This window comes from Rhinopithecus roxellana, chromosome 14, assembly GCF_007565055.1.
Source record: "Rhinopithecus roxellana isolate Shanxi Qingling chromosome 14, ASM756505v1, whole genome shotgun sequence".
Taxonomy (NCBI): domain Eukaryota; kingdom Metazoa; phylum Chordata; class Mammalia; order Primates; family Cercopithecidae; genus Rhinopithecus; species Rhinopithecus roxellana.
In genome coordinates, this window is record NC_044562.1 from 87817278 (window position 1) to 87838729 (window position 21452).

At 41.4% G+C, this 21452-nt stretch overlaps 1 protein-coding gene and 1 long non-coding RNA gene across 4 annotated transcripts; one reads left to right on the forward strand and one right to left on the reverse strand.

The window, feature by feature from the left end:
* Positions 1 to 12716, forward strand: BZW1 (basic leucine zipper and W2 domains 1). 3 transcript variants are annotated; one of them, XM_010373541.2, is made up of 12 exons: positions 1 to 184; positions 1635 to 1708; positions 4058 to 4234; positions 4384 to 4478; positions 5043 to 5108; positions 5814 to 5949; positions 6680 to 6789; positions 6915 to 7085; positions 7376 to 7522; positions 8575 to 8713; positions 9761 to 9883; positions 11037 to 12716. In XM_010373541.2, exons 2-12 carry the CDS (start codon positions 1645 to 1647, stop codon positions 11066 to 11068), a joined length of 1260 nt encoding a protein of 419 aa, XP_010371843.1. In that variant the 5' UTR covers positions 1 to 184; positions 1635 to 1644; the 3' UTR covers positions 11069 to 12716. The 3 variants fall into 3 exon arrangements, with proteins under 3 accessions (XP_010371843.1, XP_010371836.1, XP_030772203.1); XM_010373534.2 differs by having other exon boundaries at positions 29 to 465; XM_030916343.1 differs by lacking the exons at positions 1 to 184; positions 1635 to 1708; positions 4384 to 4478 and having other exon boundaries at positions 4157 to 4240.
* Positions 12717 to 14871: 2155 nt separating this feature from the next.
* On the reverse strand, positions 14872 to 18563 carry LOC115893200. Its single transcript, XR_004053167.1, has 2 exons — positions 18503 to 18563; positions 14872 to 16213 (listed from the first exon to the last, which is right to left on the reverse strand). It is a non-coding gene; the product is annotated as an uncharacterized LOC115893200 (long non-coding RNA).
* Between the last annotated feature and the right edge of the window lie 2889 nt (positions 18564 to 21452).

A 21452-nucleotide genomic window follows, 5' to 3' on the forward strand; every position in this document is an offset into this window, starting at 1 on the left:
TCGACTTCCGGCGCTGGAGGAGGGGGCCAGCGGGGAGTGACTCCAGGAGGACGCGTCCAACTTCGAGACCGGCGGGGGCCGGCTCCGCTCTTCCAACCCCTCAGTGTGTTAAGAGGGCGGACGACGCAGCAGCGGAAGAAAAATAAGCTAGTCTAGGACACGTGTCCAGGAGACGTGGAACCCAGTAAGGAAATAAAGAAGCCTTGAAACGTCTCTCCCGTCCCCTCTCCGGGTCCCTCACCCTAATTCGCGCGGAATGGAAAAGGCGGAAGCGACAGGCCACGATCAAGGCGGGGCCGGGCGGGAGGGGGGAAGGGAAAGAAATCTCGCGATATGAGAGCGGTCCGGGCGGGGGTGGCACCTCTCTCTCCTCCTCCTGGCGTTAGTTCCGGTCGCAGAGGAGACGCCGCCGCAGTTGCCGCTACATCGGGGATTTCTGGCTCTTTCCTCTTCGCCTTAAATTCGGTGAGACGCGGCTGCCCGCTCACCCCAGGCGGACGCTGCGGGCCGTGGAGGCTGGGCAGAGGGTGAGGGAGGCGGCGGGCTGAATGCGGCCGGGCTTGGATGGGCCCGAAGGGAGGCCGCCACTTGAGGCCGGGCCGGATCCAGGGCCTGAAAGGCCGCCGCTTCGGCAGGGAGGCCGAGGGGCTGCGGCGGCCCAGGTCGGGAAGTGGGGTTCGGGTGCGCGCCGCGGCGCTGGTGGCGAAGGCAGTGGCCGAGCAGGGCTCCCTCCGGGCCGTGCCCGGCTTGGCTAACAAAGCCACCGTGGCTTCTGTTGGGTGATGTACGCGTGGGGGCTTCCGGCGGGCGGGGCGGAGGGGTGCCACCACCACACTGCGGCCGCCGCCTCCGCCGCTGCTTTCGCTGGAGGGCTAGCGGATGTACGGGGCGGCTGGGGCCCCGGCGCAAAGCGCCTCAGTACCTGTGGTCCACTCGTTGCGGCGGCCGCCACCGCAGGCGACAGGGTCAGTGGAGAAGGAGCCGCGGGACCCTACGGCGCCCCGCTGTGGCCAATGGGGGTCCTGGGCGGGAGGCATGGGAAGGGTGCGGATTGGGAGACACGTGCCCAGGGAGGAGGCTGGGACTGTGGGATATGGGCGAAGGAGGCTGGGCTGGCTGTTAATTTTGCAGGCCTGAGTGGTGCAAGGCGACCGCTGTTGCGGTCACAGGCATGACCTAGGGCAGGATGGTGCTGCCTGTAACCAGGCCCGTCAGAAGAAGGGGTTCGCTTTTTGACAGTGTTTTAGAATTGGCATACACATTTTGGATGCCTCCTGACTATGGTGGTAATCTCACTTTGCTTTCTGCGATGCTTAGTGGTCGTGGAAGATGTAAGTGAATGTAAAGAGGAATGTGGAGGAAACTGAACAATTAGGTTTATGATGGGTGATGACTGTAGGATTACAATGTCGCCTAAAAGTGTAGTTCGCAATACTAATTTGAAGGGTTTCTTGTAGAGAGAAATGCAGGTTTTGGCGTACATTTGATTCAAGTGAAGGTAATTCTTTGTGCCTTCACCAAGCTGAGAGTGCGTGTTCCATTTGATTCATATGTGACTAGACTAAGGTTTGATGCTTTATTTTAAAAATTAGTATTATGGCACTGAAATTAAGGCTTTATTTCTCTTTTCCTAGGGTGTCTTTTATGAATAATCAAAAGCAGCAAAAGCCAACGCTATCAGGCCAGCGTTTTAAAACTAGAAAAAGAGGTAAATATTTATGTTTCGATGTCTCTTCAAACCTCCAGAATATCTTGTGTATCTTGCCTCCTCTGACAGGCACTTGCATAGTACTAAAGCCTCAAGAGAAGATACCAGAAAGAAACTTGAATTTCTTGTTGACTGCCGTTCACATACACCTTTAGTATTTCTACTGCTTTACTGCTCAAGCCTTAATTTTTAGTATCAATGTATCTCTAAGCCGGTTAATGAATCTTCTTTTTAGTGTGAAGGTAAAAGACGTTTTAAAACAAAAATAAGGGCTCTGTTTTCACTAGCAAGCAGTCTTATTTAAGCAAACTAAAATGAGCAAAGATGTTAATTTATAAAACGAGAACTCCTAATGTAGTCACCCAGATTTTGTGAAGATTTGTGAGAGAAGACTCAGACTTCATCCATGGAAGTTAATTGTGGAATAGGATTCACATTGTAATGTCTTTTGAAATACAGACTTAGAAAAGTATTAGAATTATATTACTATTTTTTTTCATTCGTGTGTACTTAGGTGAGTATTGAATTCTGTAGCAAAGTGCTGTGCTAGTGATACAAAGCTAAATAAGATGTAGTCTCAGATATATTTTTAATGTTTTTGGTCAAAAGCATATTAACCTTATTTTACAGGTGGTTTTGAGGAAATGAAGAACTGGGTCAGCTACTGGTTGTAAGTTGTGTTAAGTAGCAGACATTTTGAGATATATATTGTAAAATTTTAAAATCGCTAATCATAGACTGTCTGTCCCCCTGTAGTAGTGGTGGGGAGACTAAAGTGTGATTTGATTCTAATCTTTGCAGATTCATTTAGATTTAGCTGGTAAATTTTCTTTCTTTTTTGAGACGGAGTCTGCCTCTGTCGCCCAGGCTAGAGTGCTGGAGTGCAGTGGCAGGATCTCCGCTCACTGCAGGCTTCACCTCCCGGGTTCACGCCACTCCTCCCCTCAGCCTTGTGAGTAGCTGGTACTGCAGGCGCCGGCCACTACATCCGGCTAGTTTTTTGTATTTTTTTTTTTTTTTTTTTTAGTAGAGACAGGGTTTCACTGTGTTAGCCAGGATGGTCTCGATTTCCTGACCTTATGATCCGCCCGCCTCGGCCTCCCAGAGTGCTGGGATTACAGGCGTGAGCCACCACCCAGCCTTAGTTGGTAAATTTTCTTAAGGAGCAGTTGTAAACTAGAACAGTTTGACAGTAAAATGGGAAAGTGTATCTCTTGAATATGTGGATTACTGATGTTGCGGTGATATAAGTAATAGCAAGTCGCTTTATCATTATTATTAGCATTAGGGAGAGATGTCGCTTCCCCAGCTCCAGATAGAGATCATTCATGGCCTGGCTGTTGATGGTTAGGGTACTGGGTAGGGTATACAGCAATCCCTGTCTGGGACTGAGGGAGTTTCCAGACACAAGACTTTCAGTGCTAAAACCAGGAAAGTGCTGGACACACAGAGGTATTTGTCACCCTAGTACTGTGTGAAAATTAAGATGCCATCTAGCCTAGATTGGGAAAGCAAAACCCTATTATGGAGTGTGTGAAAGCAACTCAGTAAAGGTCAGGTATGTGCACGAGGCTGTGGTCTGGGAGTTTTCTGTTTTGTTAATGTCATGTAGAATTTACAACAGCTTTATAGGATAGGTACTATTCTTCTCCCCATTTTACAGTAGGGGGATTCTGGCATGGCGAATGAGACTATTTGCTCGAATTCAAGTGGTTAAATGGTGATCAGGATTTGAATCAGGCAGTTTAACTCCAGAGCCCATGCTCTGAACTACTACACAACACAGTATCGTCTCTCGATTACCTAATTTCTCTCTGTTTTCCTTCTGAATAATAGGAAAAATCTGCCTCACAAAGTTGTTAACAGGATTAAAGCAAATGCTTAATATAGTTTCTGTCATTGGGTGCTCATTAAATGTACTTTGTAAAGCTCACCTTCATAAACGTCAAAGGAGTGGTTCAATTTTTTTGTTGTTTAATGTTATGGACATTTAAAGAAAAGGATCAAGAGCTCCAGTGTCCAGGCAAAACTCAAAGGAATAAAATTTATCTGTTAGAGGATGGCCTAAATTTTGGAAAAGCCAAGAGGCAGTAGGAGGGCGTTCCCAGCAGAAATTGCCTCATGGCAGTAGGAGCACAAGACACTAGCACATTTATCTCACTTGTGAAATTGTTTAAAAAGTTGCACAGTTCTTGTGAGTGGGCCATCTTGTCTTGCACTCGCAGAGGGGAAACATGCAAAGGATGTGAATTTAACTTATTTAACAATTGCATCTTCATAAGGTGATAGTTTTGTGACATTTTGGTAAATCTTTTAAAACTAAATGTTTTGGGTCCCCTGTCTCCCCAGATGAAAAAGAGAGGTTTGACCCTACTCAGTTTCAAGACTGTATTATTCAAGGCTTAACTGAAACCGGTACTGATTTGGAAGCAGTAGCTAAGTTTCTTGATGCTTCTGGAGCAAAACTTGATTACCGTCGATATGCAGAAACACTCTTTGACATTCTGGTGGCTGGTGGAATGCTGGGTAAGTGTCTGGGGTTTGTGGGCTTAATAATTTAGAAAGGTATAGTGTATGGAGATTATGGAGACTCTAGAATATGAACTATTTGGCAAACTTGTTAAAATGGAGTGATTTTTTTGGTTGTGTTGTATTTTGGTTTTATCCAACTTTAGCTCCAGGTGGTACACTGGCAGATGACATGATGCGTACAGATGTCTGCGTGTTTGCAGCCCAAGAAGACCTAGAGACCATGCAAGCATTTGCTCAGGTAAATGAAACTTTACATAATTGTTTTCAGTTAGCTACTATCCATGTGGTATATTTGAAGAATATTCTACTTTTAAGAGTTGTGGTTAGAAAGTTGAAGGAATTTGATTTTAAATTTTAGGGAGACTGTTCTTGGTGCAGCGGGATGAATTAGAAACTTAAGGTGTGTTAAGGTGAATAAAATAGGGAAAAATGAAATTAACTCTCCTGTTCCTATTTGTCCTGAAATTACTCAATGTTTAAGAAAAATGGCAAGCTAAAAAAAGTCATTTTCGTATTGTGATTTCTCTAGTTTATCTGCATATATTTATTTTTAAAGTTAAATAAGTTGTGAGCTGATTAGCTTGTTAATCAAGATCTCATTGGAAAGTGTCATATGTATTTATGTTTGTATTATTTTAAGCAAAGAATTAAAATACATGTAACCTGGACATTCTTATGTGTCACTAGGAATTCTTCTCAAGCTGGTTTAAACAGCTTATAAATTTATATCCAGTGAAAGGTTTACTACTTTGCTATTCTAGAAATATATGAAGTTACTGAATTCATTTAATGTTCTTCATAGGTTTTTAACAAGTTAATCAGGCGCTACAAATACCTGGAGAAAGGTTTTGAAGATGAAGTAAAAAAGGTATGAGGAATAATGTACTTTGTGGAAAAGAAAAAAATAGGGTTAGAAGGAGGAATGTTAAATCCTAATCCTGCCACAGATTTAGGGTAATTTTGTTTGGTTGGTTGGTTGGTTGTTTGGAGTGTCACTCTGTTTCCCAGGCTGGGAGTGCAGTGGCTCAGTCTCTGCTCACTGCAGCCTTTGCCTCCGGGTTCAAGCAATTCTCGTTCCTTAGCCTCCTGAGTAGCTGGGATTACAGGCATGTACCACCATGCTTGGCTAATTTTCTATTTTTAGTAGAGACAGGGTTTCACCATGTTGGCTAGGCTGGCCTTGAACTCCTGGCCTCAAGTGATCTGCCCTCAGCCTCCCAAAGTGCTGGGATTATTGGCATGAGCCGACACGCCTGGCCCAATATTGCATCTAGATGCGCAGAAAACCTGATGCGTTTATCAATGACCAGGCATTGTTCGATACTAATTCACTTAATGTTTATAAAAACCCTGTGAGGCAAGTTTTATTATCCACATTTTACATATGAGGTGCAGAGGTTGAGTAACTTGCCCAAGATCATTCAGCTAATGAATGTTGTAACTTAGATGTAAACTTGGATGGTTAGATCCCAGAGCCCACATGTTGAACCAGTAGCCAGTATAATATGCTTTACTGTCTCTCTTAATGTAATGTAATTGCTGTTTTAACCCTTAACTGTTTTACTTTTTACAGCTGCTGCTGTTCTTAAAGGGTTTTTCAGAGTCGGAGAGGAACAAGCTGGCTATGTTGACTGGTGTTCTTCTGGCTAATGGAACACTTAATGCATCCATTCTTAATAGCCTTTATAATGAGAATTTGGTTAAAGAAGGTAATCAACCTTAAAGGATGGTCTTTAGTTGACTCAGAGTGGGGTGGATAAGAGCATGGTTTACTGTTCATAGATATGACTTCTGTGAAAGTCTTTGTTTATTAACCAGCCTTAAATTTAATAAGTTCAGTCTAATTCACTAAACATTTAATGAATACCTTTAGCATCCAGGTTTAATGGCTTTCTTTAGGCATACAATAAATAACCAGATTTAGACAAAATGTTGTTATATGTAATGCAAATACAATGAGAAATGCTGTGGGAACCCCGGAAGAGATTAATACCAGTAGGGAGACTTGGAGAAGATGATGTTGGGGAAAATGTCAAGCTGGAAGGGAAAATCAACTCCCTGTTTGGCTCCAATTGTCAGATTATTCTGTACAGTAATTTTTTTTTTTTTGAAGCTTTTTTAAAAAAACTGCTTACAGTAGTATTTAAGTTGCCTTAGTGTAATTCTCACAACAGCCTTGTCAAGTGTAGAGACTGTTGCCCTCAATTTATACTTTAGAAAACACTTTAAGTAACTTGGCCAAAAATATACGACTCGCAAATGGTGTAGACTAGGGAAACTGGAGAGGTGATAAACTGTGGCCCAGGAAAGTTCAGAGTTAAGTTTGTGAGGAAAGTCCGTAATCGCATGTGATTGAACTATGAAGGGAAGGATATAGGGGGGATACAGTGATTGAAACCAGGAAGGTACTTCTGTTAAGTAAGCTATTTTCTTTTACAGGGGTTTCAGCAGCTTTTGCTGTAAAGCTCTTTAAATCATGGATAAACGAAAAAGATATCAATGCAGTAGCTGCAAGCCTTCGGAAAGTCAGCATGGATAACAGACTGATGGTTTGTAACTTTTCTTCCCATTCTTGCCAACAGGTGTAAATGAGAGAAATTTCTCATTTTAAGACTGAAAAGAAAGTGTTAAATCTAATTTAAAGAAAGTTTAACCAGATAAATTCTTCTTTTAGGAACTCTTTCCTGCCAATAAGCAAAGTGTTGAACACTTTACAAAGTATTTTACTGAGGCAGGCTTGAAAGAACTTTCAGAATATGTTCGGAATCAGCAAACCATCGGAGCTCGTAAGGAGCTCCAGAAAGAACTTCAAGAACAGATGTCCCGTGGTGATCCATTTAAGGATGTAAGTTTTTGTTTAAACCGTCTTTTTAGGGCTAAGCTTCTAGCATAGAGATTTTCACTAATTTGAGGAACTTATTTCACTAGTATGAGATTGAGTTAATAGTAACAGGATGTTATACTGGAACTTTGCCTCAGTCTTTTACATATGCTTCTTCAGTGCCTGAGTGAGGCCCAGAAATCTAAGGGACTGGAGCTCAGGACACCTTTCAGTTCTAAAGGTCTAAACTTGATGTGTGAAGTATGTACGTAATCAAAACTGACTTTTGTTACTAAATTTGGATTCTTTTGCAGATAATTCTATATGTCAAGGAGGAGATGAAAAAAAACAACATCCCAGAACCAGTTGTCATCGGAATAGTCTGGTCAAGTGTAATGAGCACTGTGGAATGGAACAAAAAAGAGGAGCTTGTAGCAGAGCAAGCCATCAAGCACTTGAAGGTATTAGAACCATGCCTTGGCAAAACAAACTATTCTACTTTTACGTGGGGATAAGTGAACTGTGACTATACTTTTTAAAGAGGATTTATTGCATCCTGTGGTTCCTGGGGTTGGCCCACCAGTAAATAGACAAATAGTAACATTAACTATGAGGATAATCCTCTGAATTGGTCTGTGGTTCACAGGTTAAAAACAAGAATATGGCCTGGCCAGGCACAATGGCTCACACCTGTAAAACCAGCACTTTGGGAAGCCAGCGCGGGAGGATTGCTTGAGCTCAGTTTAAGACCTGCCTGGCAACATAGTGAGACCTCATCTCTACTAAAAATCACAAAAAGCCAGTCATAGTGGCACATGCCTGTAGTTCCAGCTGCTCAGGAGGCTGAGGCAGAGGATCGCTTGAGCCCTTAAGATCAAAACTGCAGTGAGCTTATGATGGCTTTGTCAGAGCCTGACAGGGCGAGATCCTGCCTCAAAAAAAAAGAACATGATGAAAAGGAACTTAAGCCTGTAATTAGATGTTTGCTTTTGAAGGAGGTATTGGAAAATACTAATATTGTTTGACATTTACTTGGACTACTTGGCATAGTATTGTTTATTTTACTTAGCTACTTAAGTCAATTTTCTGGTTTTTTTTTGTTGTGTTTTGTTTTGTTTTTGACAGTCTCACTCTGTCACCCAGGCTGGAGTGCAGTGATGTGATCTCAGCTCACTGCAGTCTCCATCTCCTGGGTTCAAGCGGTTCTGCCTCCTCGGCCTCCTAAGTAGTGCCTGGCTAATTTTTGTATTTTTAGTAGAGATGAGGTTTTACCATGCTGGCCAGGCTGCTGGCAAACTCCTGACCTCAAGCGATCCACCACCTCGGCCTCCCAAAGTGTTGGGATTACAGACGTGAGCCACTGTGGCCAGCCTATTTTTTGAATTTCTGGCAAATGAGCTATAGTTTGCAGTGATTATAAAAGATGAATTAAGTTCTGTATTGTAGGAATTTTGTAATGGACGGTTATTTGTAATTAATGACTGAATCTTCTCTCTCTCCCTTCCTTTAACAGCAATACAGCCCTCTACTTGCTGCCTTTACTACTCAAGGTCAGTCTGAGCTGACTCTGTTACTGAAGATTCAGGAGTATTGCTATGACAACATTCATTTCATGAAAGCCTTCCAGAAAATAGTGGTGCTTTTTTATAAAGGTAATTTAGATTTTGAATTTTATAAATAACATTTAATAAAAATCCTTGTAAATACAAAATGATCCAAATGATGAGTTATCTGGACATCAGCTGCCTGAAATATTTTACTTCTAGTTATGAGTCGCCCCTGATTAAATTGGGTGCTTTTTAGTGCACTGGTATTTGTTTAAAATATCTAAACCCTATTCACAAGTTAAAGTATGAAATCCAAAGCCATCATTATGCGTCCTCAAACTTTGCCTCCTATACTCTAACCAGGTGTACATTCCCCAAAGTTTAGCTAGGTTCGGTGGCTCACACTTGTGATCCTAACACTTTGGGAGCCTGAGGCAGGAGGATCGCTTGAGCCCAGGAGTTCAGGACTGGCCTGGACTACATAAGGAGACCTCGTCTCTACTAAAAAATTAGCCAGGCAATAGTGGCGCAAGCCTGTGGTCCCAGCAACTCAGAAGGCTGAGGTAGGAGGATCGCTTGAGCCTAGGAGGTCAAGACTGCAGTGAACCAAGATTGTGCCACTGCACTCCAGCAGCCTGGGCAACAAGTGAGACCCTGTTTCAAAAAAAAAAAAAAAAAAAAAGGTCCTGTAGTCCTAGCTCTATATAGTCATAGCTCTAGAGTTTTCAGCCTATGTGAATCCTGCTTCTGTTCATCTTACTCTCCCACCCAGTGTTGACTTTCAGTAGTCCTTCAAGGCCAGTTCAGAGTGCTTCTGTAGCAACCCCAGTTTCAGTTATCGTTCCCTTTTCTCTTGATCCCAATTTTAGAAACCTGGTCTAGTGGTTAGTAAAGACAAGACCTCTGTTGGGAGAAAATCCATTGCAGTTGGTCATAACACTTTGAAATTCTGCACTAATCAGACCAGCCTTGATCCTGTTGAGTGTATTTGGTGTGCACACATGCATTATTCTATCGTCCAGTTCTCATGGATGTTTTTAACTTTTCAGCTGTTTGTTTACTAAGCAGGCATTTGCACATTAGGTGATGGTTCTAACTCTGTCTGAGTAGAGTATATTAAAACTCCCCTAATGCAATGAGTTTTCTTTCCAGCTGAGGTCCTGAGTGAAGAGCCCATTTTGAAGTGGTACAAAGATGCACATGTTGCGAAGGGGAAGAGTGTTTTCCTTGAGCAAATGAAAAAGTTTGTAGAATGGCTCAAAAATGCAGAAGAAGGTAAGGATTTTCCTTTGTTTGTTTGATAAAGCTAATTTTTATGCGGCCATAATATGTCTTCATACGTGCTTCCTTCTTTCTAATGCCACTTTGTACCTGGAGTAGAGATTTTTGTTAACTTTATAAGGCAGGTGGCAAAAGCTAGAGTTTAATTATTATAGTATATTTATGGCTCAGCCGTAATAGTAAATGTTCTTGGTGAAATGGAAATTTTTGAGAATATCCAATGTTTGGCCGGGCGCGGTGGCTCAAGCCTGTAATCCCAGCACTTTGGGAGGCCGAGATGGGCAGATCACGAGGTCAGGAGATCGAGACCATCCTGGCTAACACGGTGAAACCCCATCTCTACTAAAAATACAAAAAACTAGCCGGGCGAGGTGATGGGCGCCTGTAGTCCCAGCTACTCCGGAGTCTGAGGCAGGAGAATGGCGTAAACCCGGGAGGTGGAGCTTGCAGTGAGCTGAGATCCGGCCACTGCACTATAGCTCGGGGGACAGAGCAAGACTCCGTCTCAAAAAAAAAAAAAAAGAGAATATCTAATGTTTGTAAATTTGTGGATTTCTTTTTTTTACTTTTCTGTAATTAAAAATATAGAGACAGGGTCTCACTATGTTGCCGAGGCTGGTCTTGAACTCGTGGGCTCAAGCAGCCCTCCTGCCTCAGCCTCACAAAATGCAGGGATCGCAGATGTTACTGCACCCAGCCAGATTTTGGGATTTCCAAGTGAATGCTTTTGAATATCTTCCTCATCTAAATAGGGTATTAATAAAATTCCTTAACAGCTTCAAAGTTATATGGAGGCTGGTTGTGGTGTCTCACACCTGTAATCCTAGCACTTTGGGAGACTGAGGCGTTCAGGTCACTTGAAGGCAGGAGTTTGAGGCCAGCTTGGCCAACATGGGAAACCCTGTCTCTACTAAAAATTTAAAAATTAGCCAGTTTTGGTGGTGGGCGCCTGTAGTCCCAGCTACTGGAGAAGCTGAAGTGGGAGGATCACTTGAACCCTGGAGGCAGAGGTTGCAGTGAGCCAAGAGGGTGCCACTGCACTCCGACCGTGGGACAGAGGGAGACTCTATCTTAAAAAAGCTTTGAAGTTATAAATGGGTACTTTTGCTTTCTGATATATAATGTTTGCTTTTTTCCCCTTTTCTAGAATCTGAATCTGAAACTGAAGAAGGTGACTGAATTTTGAGACTACACCCTCAGTAAAGCAAACAGGAGTTGTAGATAAAATGTCATGTCTCATGTGTCCTGGTTCTTACATCTTCCTACCTCCCTGTATCAAGCATGATATAAGGGCTTTCATGGCAAATTTTATTTTAACTGTTTCTATGGTTGCTGGAAATGTTGGGTTTAGTTTGTAAAACCATGTTTTAAGTAGCTACAGGAGCTATAGATTTGAATCTAATGTTGCATTAGTCTTTTCAGTTATCTTCTACCTCCTGTATTTTCTACTGTAATAATGTAATTTAAGGACTTCCACAATGAACAGTTCACTTTATTCCCTGGGTTTTCTATAAACAGTTTTCAAGATATGATTTGGTTAAAAAATAATTTGTTATAAAAATTCTGTTTGCAAATTAAACTGGAAAAGTATCCAAAGTCTCAAAAGGCAATGATTTGTGTGATAATATGGCATGCCCGGAGCCCTACTCATCAATGAAAAACCCATATGTAATAATCGAATTCATTTAACATGAATCTTGAGTATGTGGACCATTGCTTGCATGTTAACTTTTTTTTTTTTTTTTTTTTTTTTTTTTTGCATTTTTAACTCCAGATGTCCTAAAGCTCAATTGTTTGCTCTCTGGTTTTCATCCTTAGAGAAGCCATGGAGGACAGACTTGAGAAGTTTAGGAAATCATAATGGGAAGAAGAAAGTTGAGCTTTTTGCCCTTGAGAAACTTACGCATTTAGTTTGTATCTTTCCAGGCAAAACAAATGGATATTCTTTTCATACAACCATTTTCAAATGAACCTTAGAAAAGTCTTAACATTTAAGGTATTTTATGCCCAGAATACACTTAGATTGATAGGAAAGAACTCATAACGGAGTTTGAGTGAAGAAAATGACTGATGTACTAAACCCAGTAGAAATTGTTGAAAATGTTAAAGATCAGCATGTTCTAATTGGGAATCTAGATATAGCTTAGATTTCCTATTGTCTTAGAGTATTTGCTATAACAAATGAAGTGCAATGACAATTATATATTCCTACTCGGTCATACTGGACTGGCTTCGTTCTCTTAACATACTCAGTAATGACTCAAGCCTCTGGCTATGAACATACCCTTGTTGCCATTTTTTAATTGCCATGAGCCAGATACTTCTTGGTATACAATTGATCCATTTATTTTAATGGCTGCCTTTTCATTTTCATCTTTTCTTGCTGCTACCCATCTATGTATGTAGTCATTGGGGGGGAAATGTAGCCACATTTTTTATGGGAAGACTTTGTGTTAAAAGGGAACATTTTGAAGGTTTTAACTGGTGAAACTAGCCTGGAATAATGCTACCAGAGACTGAGTGGAAATCTCCCCTTTTGAAGGTGCCATTCTTATGAGCCAAAAGTTTGTCATTTAAAAGTTCATTTTGAGGGAGTAACATGTAATATAATTTGAAATAAAGGTATAGAACCTTAAAAAGAATATTATAACTGATTGTTGTGAATGGGGTGAATTTGTTAAATGAATAACTTTGATAAAGTTTTTCATGCACAGACAAAATGTATTCACTAGATTTCTACGTAGTGATCTGCTTTTACTTTGTAATTTGTAGTTCTCAAAAGACTTTTTTTTTAAAAAATAAAGTCCATACTTACACTTAGGCTTTATACATCAGTCTTTTTTTTTTTTTTTTTTTTTTTTTTTTTTTTTTTTTTTGGTAAATTCCATGTTATTACCTAGTGGTATTGTATGTTGTGTGTTCAGATGTCTTTACTGTATCTGTATACCATTAAGTAATAGACTCCCAAACTGTAAACCACCTACACAGAATTCTGATGTAGCTAAAACTAAATTAATATTTCTACAGCCAATTCATTGCATGCTTCTGCCGTACAAAGTGTGCCATTTTATACTGTGTATAGTGAAAAAGTGTCCCAGAACTACATTATAATCTTTGATCGTTTGTTTCTTCATAATGACAGAGTAGTGTTTACTTAGTACAATATAGTAGTGGGTATCACTTGTGACAGTGATAGTGTAAAGAAAGGGAATGCTTTATAAAAAGACTACAGATTCCATTCCATATAAAAAGATTCCATTCTGAATCTTAAGTGGTAATTTTAGATTTCAGGTGCCAGTGCCAGCCTATGGCCTCAAATATGTAATTCCTAATATAGATGTTAAATTGTACTTTTAATTATGATTGGATGAATGTTGATTTTTCTAACAGTGTCAGTTTCTAAGGATGTCTCCTCTTGGAAACTAAATGAGTTTTTAGAGCTGGTCATAAGTTTCTTAGCCTTACTCTTGAGTTAAAGAAGTTATTTCGTTATATATATAGATGTTTATTCCATTCTTATTTAAAAAAAAAAAAAAAAGCTTCCCTCCATATACCAAAAATGCTACAGGATATTTTGAAATAGCATAATGATTTTAGTTAGGGGAAATACATGGGACCAAGAGGTTGGACTTCTAATTGTTTTTCGAAAGCTTTTTTCCATTATACCCCCAGCCTTTTTAGACTTTTTTTCTAATAGAGTCCCCCATAAATTTTAATACCATAGATATGCTGCATATGTACCGTATCTCTGCTTTATACATCCAAAGAGTAAATTTTTTTTTTTTTTTTTTTTTGAGACAGGGTCTCTCTCTTGCCCAGGCTGGAGTGCAGTGGCATGACGTCAGTTCACTGCATTCTCTGCCTCCTGGGTTCAAGCAATTTTCCTGCCTCAGCCTCCTGAATAGCTGGGATTACAGGCGGCCACCACCACCCCTGGCTAATTTTTGTATTTTTAGTAGAGATGGGGTTTCACTATGTTCATCAGGCTGGTCTCAAACTCCTCTGCCTGCCTTGGCCTCCCAAAGTGCTGGGATTACAGGCGTGAGCCACCATGCCCAACCAAAAATTTTTTTTTAATCCTTCTTGGTAGTGATTGACCCCCATTGAGAATGCATGCTCTAATCTTTTTTAAAAGGGAAGAAGACCTAGTGATAGGCCTTTGCATTGGCAGGCATGTCTTTATACTATGAAGTAGTTTTTCTGTCAGGGTCAATAGAAAATAGATGAAATTCATTTTCAGCCAATCTTTCACTGGTTGTGCTTTGTACCTTAACCCACCACAGGCAACAGGCAAAGCATTTCCCACTGTCTTTCAAGGTCTTAACAGATTCTTACCTGATTGTAAATGTATCACTAAGTAGAATCATTTGGGTTCCTTTTATAAAAATCAGTGAAAATCCTCTAGATGAATGAATTAAAGTTGTAGGCATAACACTGATAAACAGTATTGAAATTTCACTGAGAAACGTCTGCTCTCATAAGTAGGCTGCTTGCAGAAACTGACAACTATTGGTTGGCTTTAAATGTAATGTAGATGCCAAAGTTTTAGTGTACAGTGTTAACTTCAACTACCAAACTACCTTTGTACAAATATTCCTCAGATACTGTCTACAGGTGCCATGTAAAATAGGTTAATAGGTATTTGCAAATTCTGGTAAATTGCCTTGCTATGATTTTTCATGTTCAGTATTAGTCCCCTAGTATCAATATGAAGTTTTTCTATTCCCCAGCCTACTAAGGCCTAAAGGTTAAAATGCCAGGAATAAAAAGGTTTTCAGTGGGCTTAATTTAAGTGGAATCTGGATGTTGTGGTAAGTACTTTTGTCTTCAGAGTAATGAGTTTATAATTGGCTTTTGTCCAAGAACTTTGTGGATTAATAATAATCTTTGACATAATTATATGAAACTGGATCAGAAAGGCTTCCTGACTCCTTTCTCTTCCCTTTTTTTCTCCCAACTTAACTATAGGCAATTAACAGTCATTTTAAATCTAATTATTTTTATTTTCCAGTGTATTTATTATCCTTTTATCTTTATGCTAGGAGTATAGTCTCACTTCTTAATGAGTTGATGGGATGAAGATATTTTTAAATGTACTCAATCACTGTCATTTTAGTAACCCTGAATCAGAACCTCAGTTGTTAAAGGCTTAACTGCTTGTGGCAACTACTGTAGTGCCCTAGAGAGGACAGTGGTTAAAATCTGCAGAATCCCTTGCTTTGTCGTCTTCATCCAGAAGGACTGATACCTTGTTAAACTGTGATATGATTAGAATGTTTGTGGTTGTGTAGTGCATTTGGGGTGCTACAGCGTTAATCAAATATAATTGAGCTGTTCTGTTTCCAGTCAGTGTAACCATTTAAAAATACCTTGGCAAAACAAGCTAGGAGCTAGTTCGTGCTAATATTCTTAAGGACAACAGTTTACAGCTTTTTTTTTTTTTTTTTTTAATCTGAAATCCTGAAGGCTGTGCTTAAAAGTTAACTTAGAGATAAACCTGTTGGAAATAAGTGATTCATTTATAGACTGAAGCCTCTATGACTTCAAAAAGATACTCTGCAGTCTCTGGCATTTGAAGGACAAAATATTTTCTCTGTAAATACACCTCATTTCCATTCTAGTTAGGAGTAATGGCGCCCAGCACAGCACACACAATGGAGCAAACTGGATAGCTGGCCACTTACTTAGCTGTTGGCACGCTGAACAACCTCAAATACGGCCATCCAAGCCAGTAATTCTAGTGCTGCATTATTTCTGTGTTTAACTGTGAAACTTGCTGCTTGTCTGTACCCTTGAAATTGAATAAAATGTCATGAGACTCCTTGTTAATGTAGAGAAAAGCAATGACTGTTGAGTTGGTTGTACACTAAGGCCTCAGTCCTTGACCTTTCCCATTTTGCTCAGTGTTTTAAATAGGATGTAAAGGCCTGTTTCCAGGTATTTTTCCTCCAGACTCATTTTTACATTTGTATGACTCACATGTACTTCAAACTGTACATGTTCCAAAAATGCCAGTGTTTAATTCAAAAGAGATGAATGCGATCTACTCCAGAATGCTTCGAGTCCTGTCCACTGTAACTTCAAAATAATCTCAAATGTCACCGCAATTCAGGCCACCAGCGTCTCACCTAGTTACTAAGTGATTTTTGCATCCACTTTTGTGCATCTCATCTTTTAACAGCAAGAGTTGTCTTTGGATGTAGTTTACCAGTTTAAAATCTTTGTCTTTGCCTAGGTGGTCTTTCATGAACTATTCAGCTTCATCTGCCTTTTCCTCTTCATCACTATGTGCTGTGTAGTTGGCAGAGCTTGTCCCATCCAAACCTGCAGGTAATTGAACAAGCTGATTACTGACTGGATTAGTATCCAGGGAATAGTGAAGATAGGAAAAAGGAGATTAGAAAACCCATCAGTTAATACCATTTGTGTTTTATGTTTTGAGCTGGCCTTGCCCCGTCGCCCAGGCTGACATGATCACAGCCGAGTGCAGCCTCAAACTCCTGGGCTCAAGCAATCCTCGCACCTCAGTGGCTGGGACTGCAAGTGTCACGCTTAATACTGTTATTAAAAAGACAACTAGGAGGGATGTTTGCTTGTAGAATGAAAACTTAATGTGAATTCCAAGTATTAGGAAGCAACTTTTCTTGGCAAGATTAGATGCAAGCTATTTGTGTTGTGTGGTTAGTATTGCTATGACTGATGTGACCAAGACAGAATGAGAAGCTGGCAGTCCACAAATGTGAAACATACACTGTCAGGCCCTCTGCTGAGCTTTAAGATTACGGTAATGAACAGCACTGGACCCCAAGATTCAAGCCCATAGGAGGAGATAGGAAATGAAGAGCAGACTGAATGCAAAACAAAAGGATGTGGGAGGGACTGGCAAATTGGAGAGTCCAATCTCAAGGATATAATCTGTAAATTATTAGGATACCATGAAAGACAAATTGCACTTGCTGATAAAATATGGTTTGCAAGCCCCTAATATCTGAACAAAACAGTGCATAGCTACAGTCTAATGGAGAAAGATCTGTCTCCATCTATTAGCTGTGTGACTGGGCAAATAATTTAGCCTCTGAATCTTGTTTCATAAACCTGTAAAATGAGAACAGCAATCCAATTTTGATTAAATGATATCATTGCTGGGCACAGTGGCACACACCTGTAATTTCAGCTACTGGGGAGGCTGAGATAAAGGTTTGCTTGAGTTCAGGAGTTTGAGGATATAGTGAGCTATGATCATATGTGATAATAGCCACTGCCCCTCCAGCCTGGGCAACATAGCAAAAAAAAAAAAAAAAAAAAAAAAAAAAGTATCACTTTACCCAGTGATAAAATGACAGTCTCAACTACATGGGGCAGTTGAGAAGTTCTACTTAAAGGTGCTTAACCTGGCATGTATTCGCTCAGTGAATGGTAACTTTTTATGTTCACCAAGGATAGGTGCATGGAAAAGCCAAGAGCTGTGGGCAGTGTGCCACAGTCCTAAATACAGGAGTTTTTGTTGTTTTGTTTTGAGACTGAGTTTCACTCGTTGCCCAGGCTGGAGTGCAATGGCACGATCTCGGCTCACTGCAACCTCCGCCTCCCGGGTTCAAGCGATTCTCCTGCCTCAGCCTCCCGAGTAGCTGGGATTACAGGCATGTGCCACCATGCCCGGCTAATTTTGTTTGTATTTTTAGTAGAGATGGGGTTTCTCCATGTTGGTCAGGCTGGTCTCGAACTCCCAACCTCAGGTGATCCACCCGCCTCGGCCTCCCAAAGTGCTGGGATATAGGTGTGAGCCACCGCGCCCAGCCCTAAATACAAGTTTTTATGTCTGATAGGAACTGGTGGAAGGTAATTTAAGTTCCAGCAGCCATCATTATGATGCCTGCTTTAGCAACTAAAAAAGGAGAAGCAAGATAGTAGCTGAAATCCTCATAGCCCAGTAGTGAATGATAATCATGCTTTGTATGACTGGTCAAGTATTCAGTCAATCTCACAAAATCCTTTGTAATAACAGTATAAATATTATCAACTTCTAAGAACAAGAGAGAAGAATTAATGGCAGGTGAAAAATATCCAACTGTTAGAAGAAGGCAAGCAGATATGACCAACAGCCCAGCTTGGTCTTAGCTTTCTCTGTTCTGCCAAGCCCCTGTGGTGCCGCAGGTTGCTAACAACAACCCAAGAAGTTGATTGGAACTGCAAAACTCAGCAAGGTCTTGGGAGTCAGGGATGCTAGTTTCTTCTGAGAATGGGAGTGAGTAGAGTGGAGCTGAAAACAAGTTTATTGAATGTCTTAGGCCATCCCTTCCTCTTATGCTGGCAGGTGAGTTCCCCTGCACAAATTCAGCAGAAAACAGAAGTTTCACCATCTGCAAAAGTTGGGAAAAGGTGAGGAGAGGGTGATAACGTACTGGGGATACCAGACAGATAAGAGTAAAAAAGCACTGTATTAAAAATAAAAATAATGGCCAGACGTGGTGGCTCACACCTGTAATCCTAGCACTTTGGGAGGCCGAGGCGGGCAGATCACCTGAGGTCGGGAGTTTGAGACCAGCCTGACCAACATGGAGAAACCCCGTCTCTATTAAAAACACAAAATTACCTGGGCGTGGTGGCACACACCTGTAATCCCAGCTACTCAGGAGGCTGAGGCAGGAGAATCGCTTGAACCCGGGAGGCAGAGGTTGCGGTGAGCCGAGATCTCGCCATTGCACTCCAGCCTTGGCAACAAAAGCGAAACTCTGTCTCAAAGAATAAATAAATAATAAAAATTAAAATAAAGTCAGCACTTTGGGAGGCCAAGGCAAGAGTTGCCTGAAGCCAGGAGTTCAAGACCAGCTTGGGCAACAGAGACCCAAGTAATAAAGCCAAGTGAGCTACTTGGAGGCTGAGGAGGGAGGATTGCTTAAGCCCAGGAATTCAAGGCTGCAGTGAACTATGATCACACTACTGAACTCCAACCTGAGTGACAGAGTAAGACCTTGTCTCTTAAAAAAAGGCTGGGGATGGTGGTTCATGCCCAGCACTTTGGAAGGCCGAGGCAGGTGGATCACCTGAGGTCAGGAGCTCGAGACCAACCTGGCCAACATGGCAAAACTAAAAGTACAAAAATTAGTCGGGCATGGTGGCAGGCACCTGTAATCCCAGCTACTTGGGAGGCTGAGGCAGGAGAAGCGCTTGAACCTGGGAGGCAGAGGTTGCAGTGAGCTAAGATTGCACCATTGCACTCCAGCCTGGGTGACAGCAAAACTCCATCTCAAAAAAAAAAAAAAAAAAAAAACTGGGACGGGCCACTTCTAGTGCCCTTAAAAGGAGAGGTCATGTAGGCTGGGCATGGTGGCTCACGCCTGTAATCTCAGCACTTTGGGAGGCCAAGGCTGGCGGATCACGAGGTCAGGAGATAGCAACCATCCTGGCCAACATGGTGAAACCCTGTCTCTACTAAAAATACAAAAATTAGCTGAGCATGGTGGCACGTGCCTGTAATCTCAGCTACTCGAAAAGCTGAGACAGGGGAATCACTTGAACCAGGGAGTTGGAGGTTACAGTGAGCCGAGATCGTGCCACTGCGCTCCAGCCTTGAGACAGAATGAGACTCTGTCTCAAAAAAGACAAAAAGTCTATTCCCAGCTCTGTGAGGTTTATTCCGAGTTCAAGGCTCCAGTATCAGCCAAGAAAGGGCCCCTCCCTAAGTTAAATTCCACATCTTTGGACTCTCTCCAAGCTTAAAATTTGAATAATCCTAACACTTTCCCTTTTTCACCACCGGCCATAGAGATGATTACTGCATCTTGCAGTTTGTACCTCTGTAATATGTCAGTATCCCCTCTGGGCCTTTCCAGTTCTCCAGTGCATGTTTTTAAATACTTTCTATTAGATCTCCCTCTTATAATTAGGTTTCTCCTCTTTCCAGACTGGGAAGAATTGGTACCAGGACTGGTCCTATAAAAAAGACTCTCAAAGAGGGTATTTGGGGTATGGTTTGAACTTAAATGCACTGCTGAGTTTTTTGCCAGTGGGAAGTGGCATGCTAGGAATTCATGGTGCGGAATACCACATAATTAATCAAATTATCAATGACACAATGAATTAAGTGCTTTGGGGGATCAAGTGGTTGCTGCATTTGGCCATTATTGCAGTAATGATGACTACAAGGACTTGGAATGGTTGCATCCAAGTACACAAGAGCACCTATGGAAAGAAGATAACAAGCTCAGGTCTCTAAACTTTCAACTCAAGACGTGCTCATAAGACCAGAGAGCTTCTCTGATTGCCCTAAAAGAATCTTATTTTGTGTAGCCTCAGGACCAGCTGATAGATACAAAATTTAACCATGCCCAGCCAGACAAATTTGAACTCAGCTATTCCAAGTATGTTCCAATAACTAAAAGAAACAGTCTAAATAACTGAAAGAAAGATAATGATGTTTCACCAAACATAGAATAAGCATTAAAGAGAGAGAAATTGCAAAAAAACAAATAGAAATTTCCAGGTTGAGGCCAGGTGTGGTGGCTCATGCCTGTAATTCTAGCACTTTGGGAGGCCGAGGCGGGCAGATCACCTGAGGTCAGGAGTTCGAGACCAGCCTGGCCAACATGGTAAAACCCCATCTCTACTAAAAATACAAAAATTAGCCAGGCGTGGTGGCAGATGCCTATAATCCCAGTTACTCAGGAGGCCGAGGCAGGAGAATCGAACTTGGGAGGCGGAGGTTGCAGTGAGCCAAGATCACGCCAGTGCCCTCCAGCCTGGGCGAGAAGAGCAAGACCCCATCTCAAAAAAAAAAAAAAAAAAAAAAGAATTCCAGGTTGAAAATTGCAATAACTAAAATAATTCACTAGAGAGGCTCAATATCAGATTTTAAGCTGGCAGAAGAGAGAACTGGTGAATGAGAGAAGCTATATCAATTGAGATTATCCAGTCTGATGAATAGAAAGATAAAAGAACGAAGAAAGATGAGAGTCTCAGAGACCTGTGGAACACCATTAAGGACACAAACATGCACATTTGAAGTCTCAGAAGGAGAGAGAGAAATGGGCAGAGAGAATACTAAAAGGAATAGTAGTTAAAACTTTCTAAATTTGATGAAAAACGTTAACGTGCACACCTAAGAAGATAAATCACCTCAAGCAGGATAAACTCAAAGAGGTCCACACCTATATTCCATTATAATCAAAAAGTCAAAAACCAAACACAAAGGGAAACTCATGAAAGCAGCAATAGAGAAGTGACTCATCATGTACAAGGGATCCTCAATAATATTTAAAGCTGGTTTTTCATCAGAAACGATGGAGGCCAGAAAGCAATGAATGGGATGACATATTCAAAATGCTGAAAGAAACAGAATGCCAAACAAGAATTCTATATCCTGCAAGGCCGGGTGCAGTGGCTCAGCCTGTAATCCCAGCACTTTGGGAGGCCGAGACGGGCGGATCACAAGGTCAGGAGATTGAGACCATCCTGGCTAACATGGTGAAACCCTGTCTCTACTAAAAAAAAAAAAATACAAAAATTAGCCAGGCGTGGTGGCAGGCGCCTGTAGTCCCAGCTACTCGGGAGGCTGAGGCAGCAG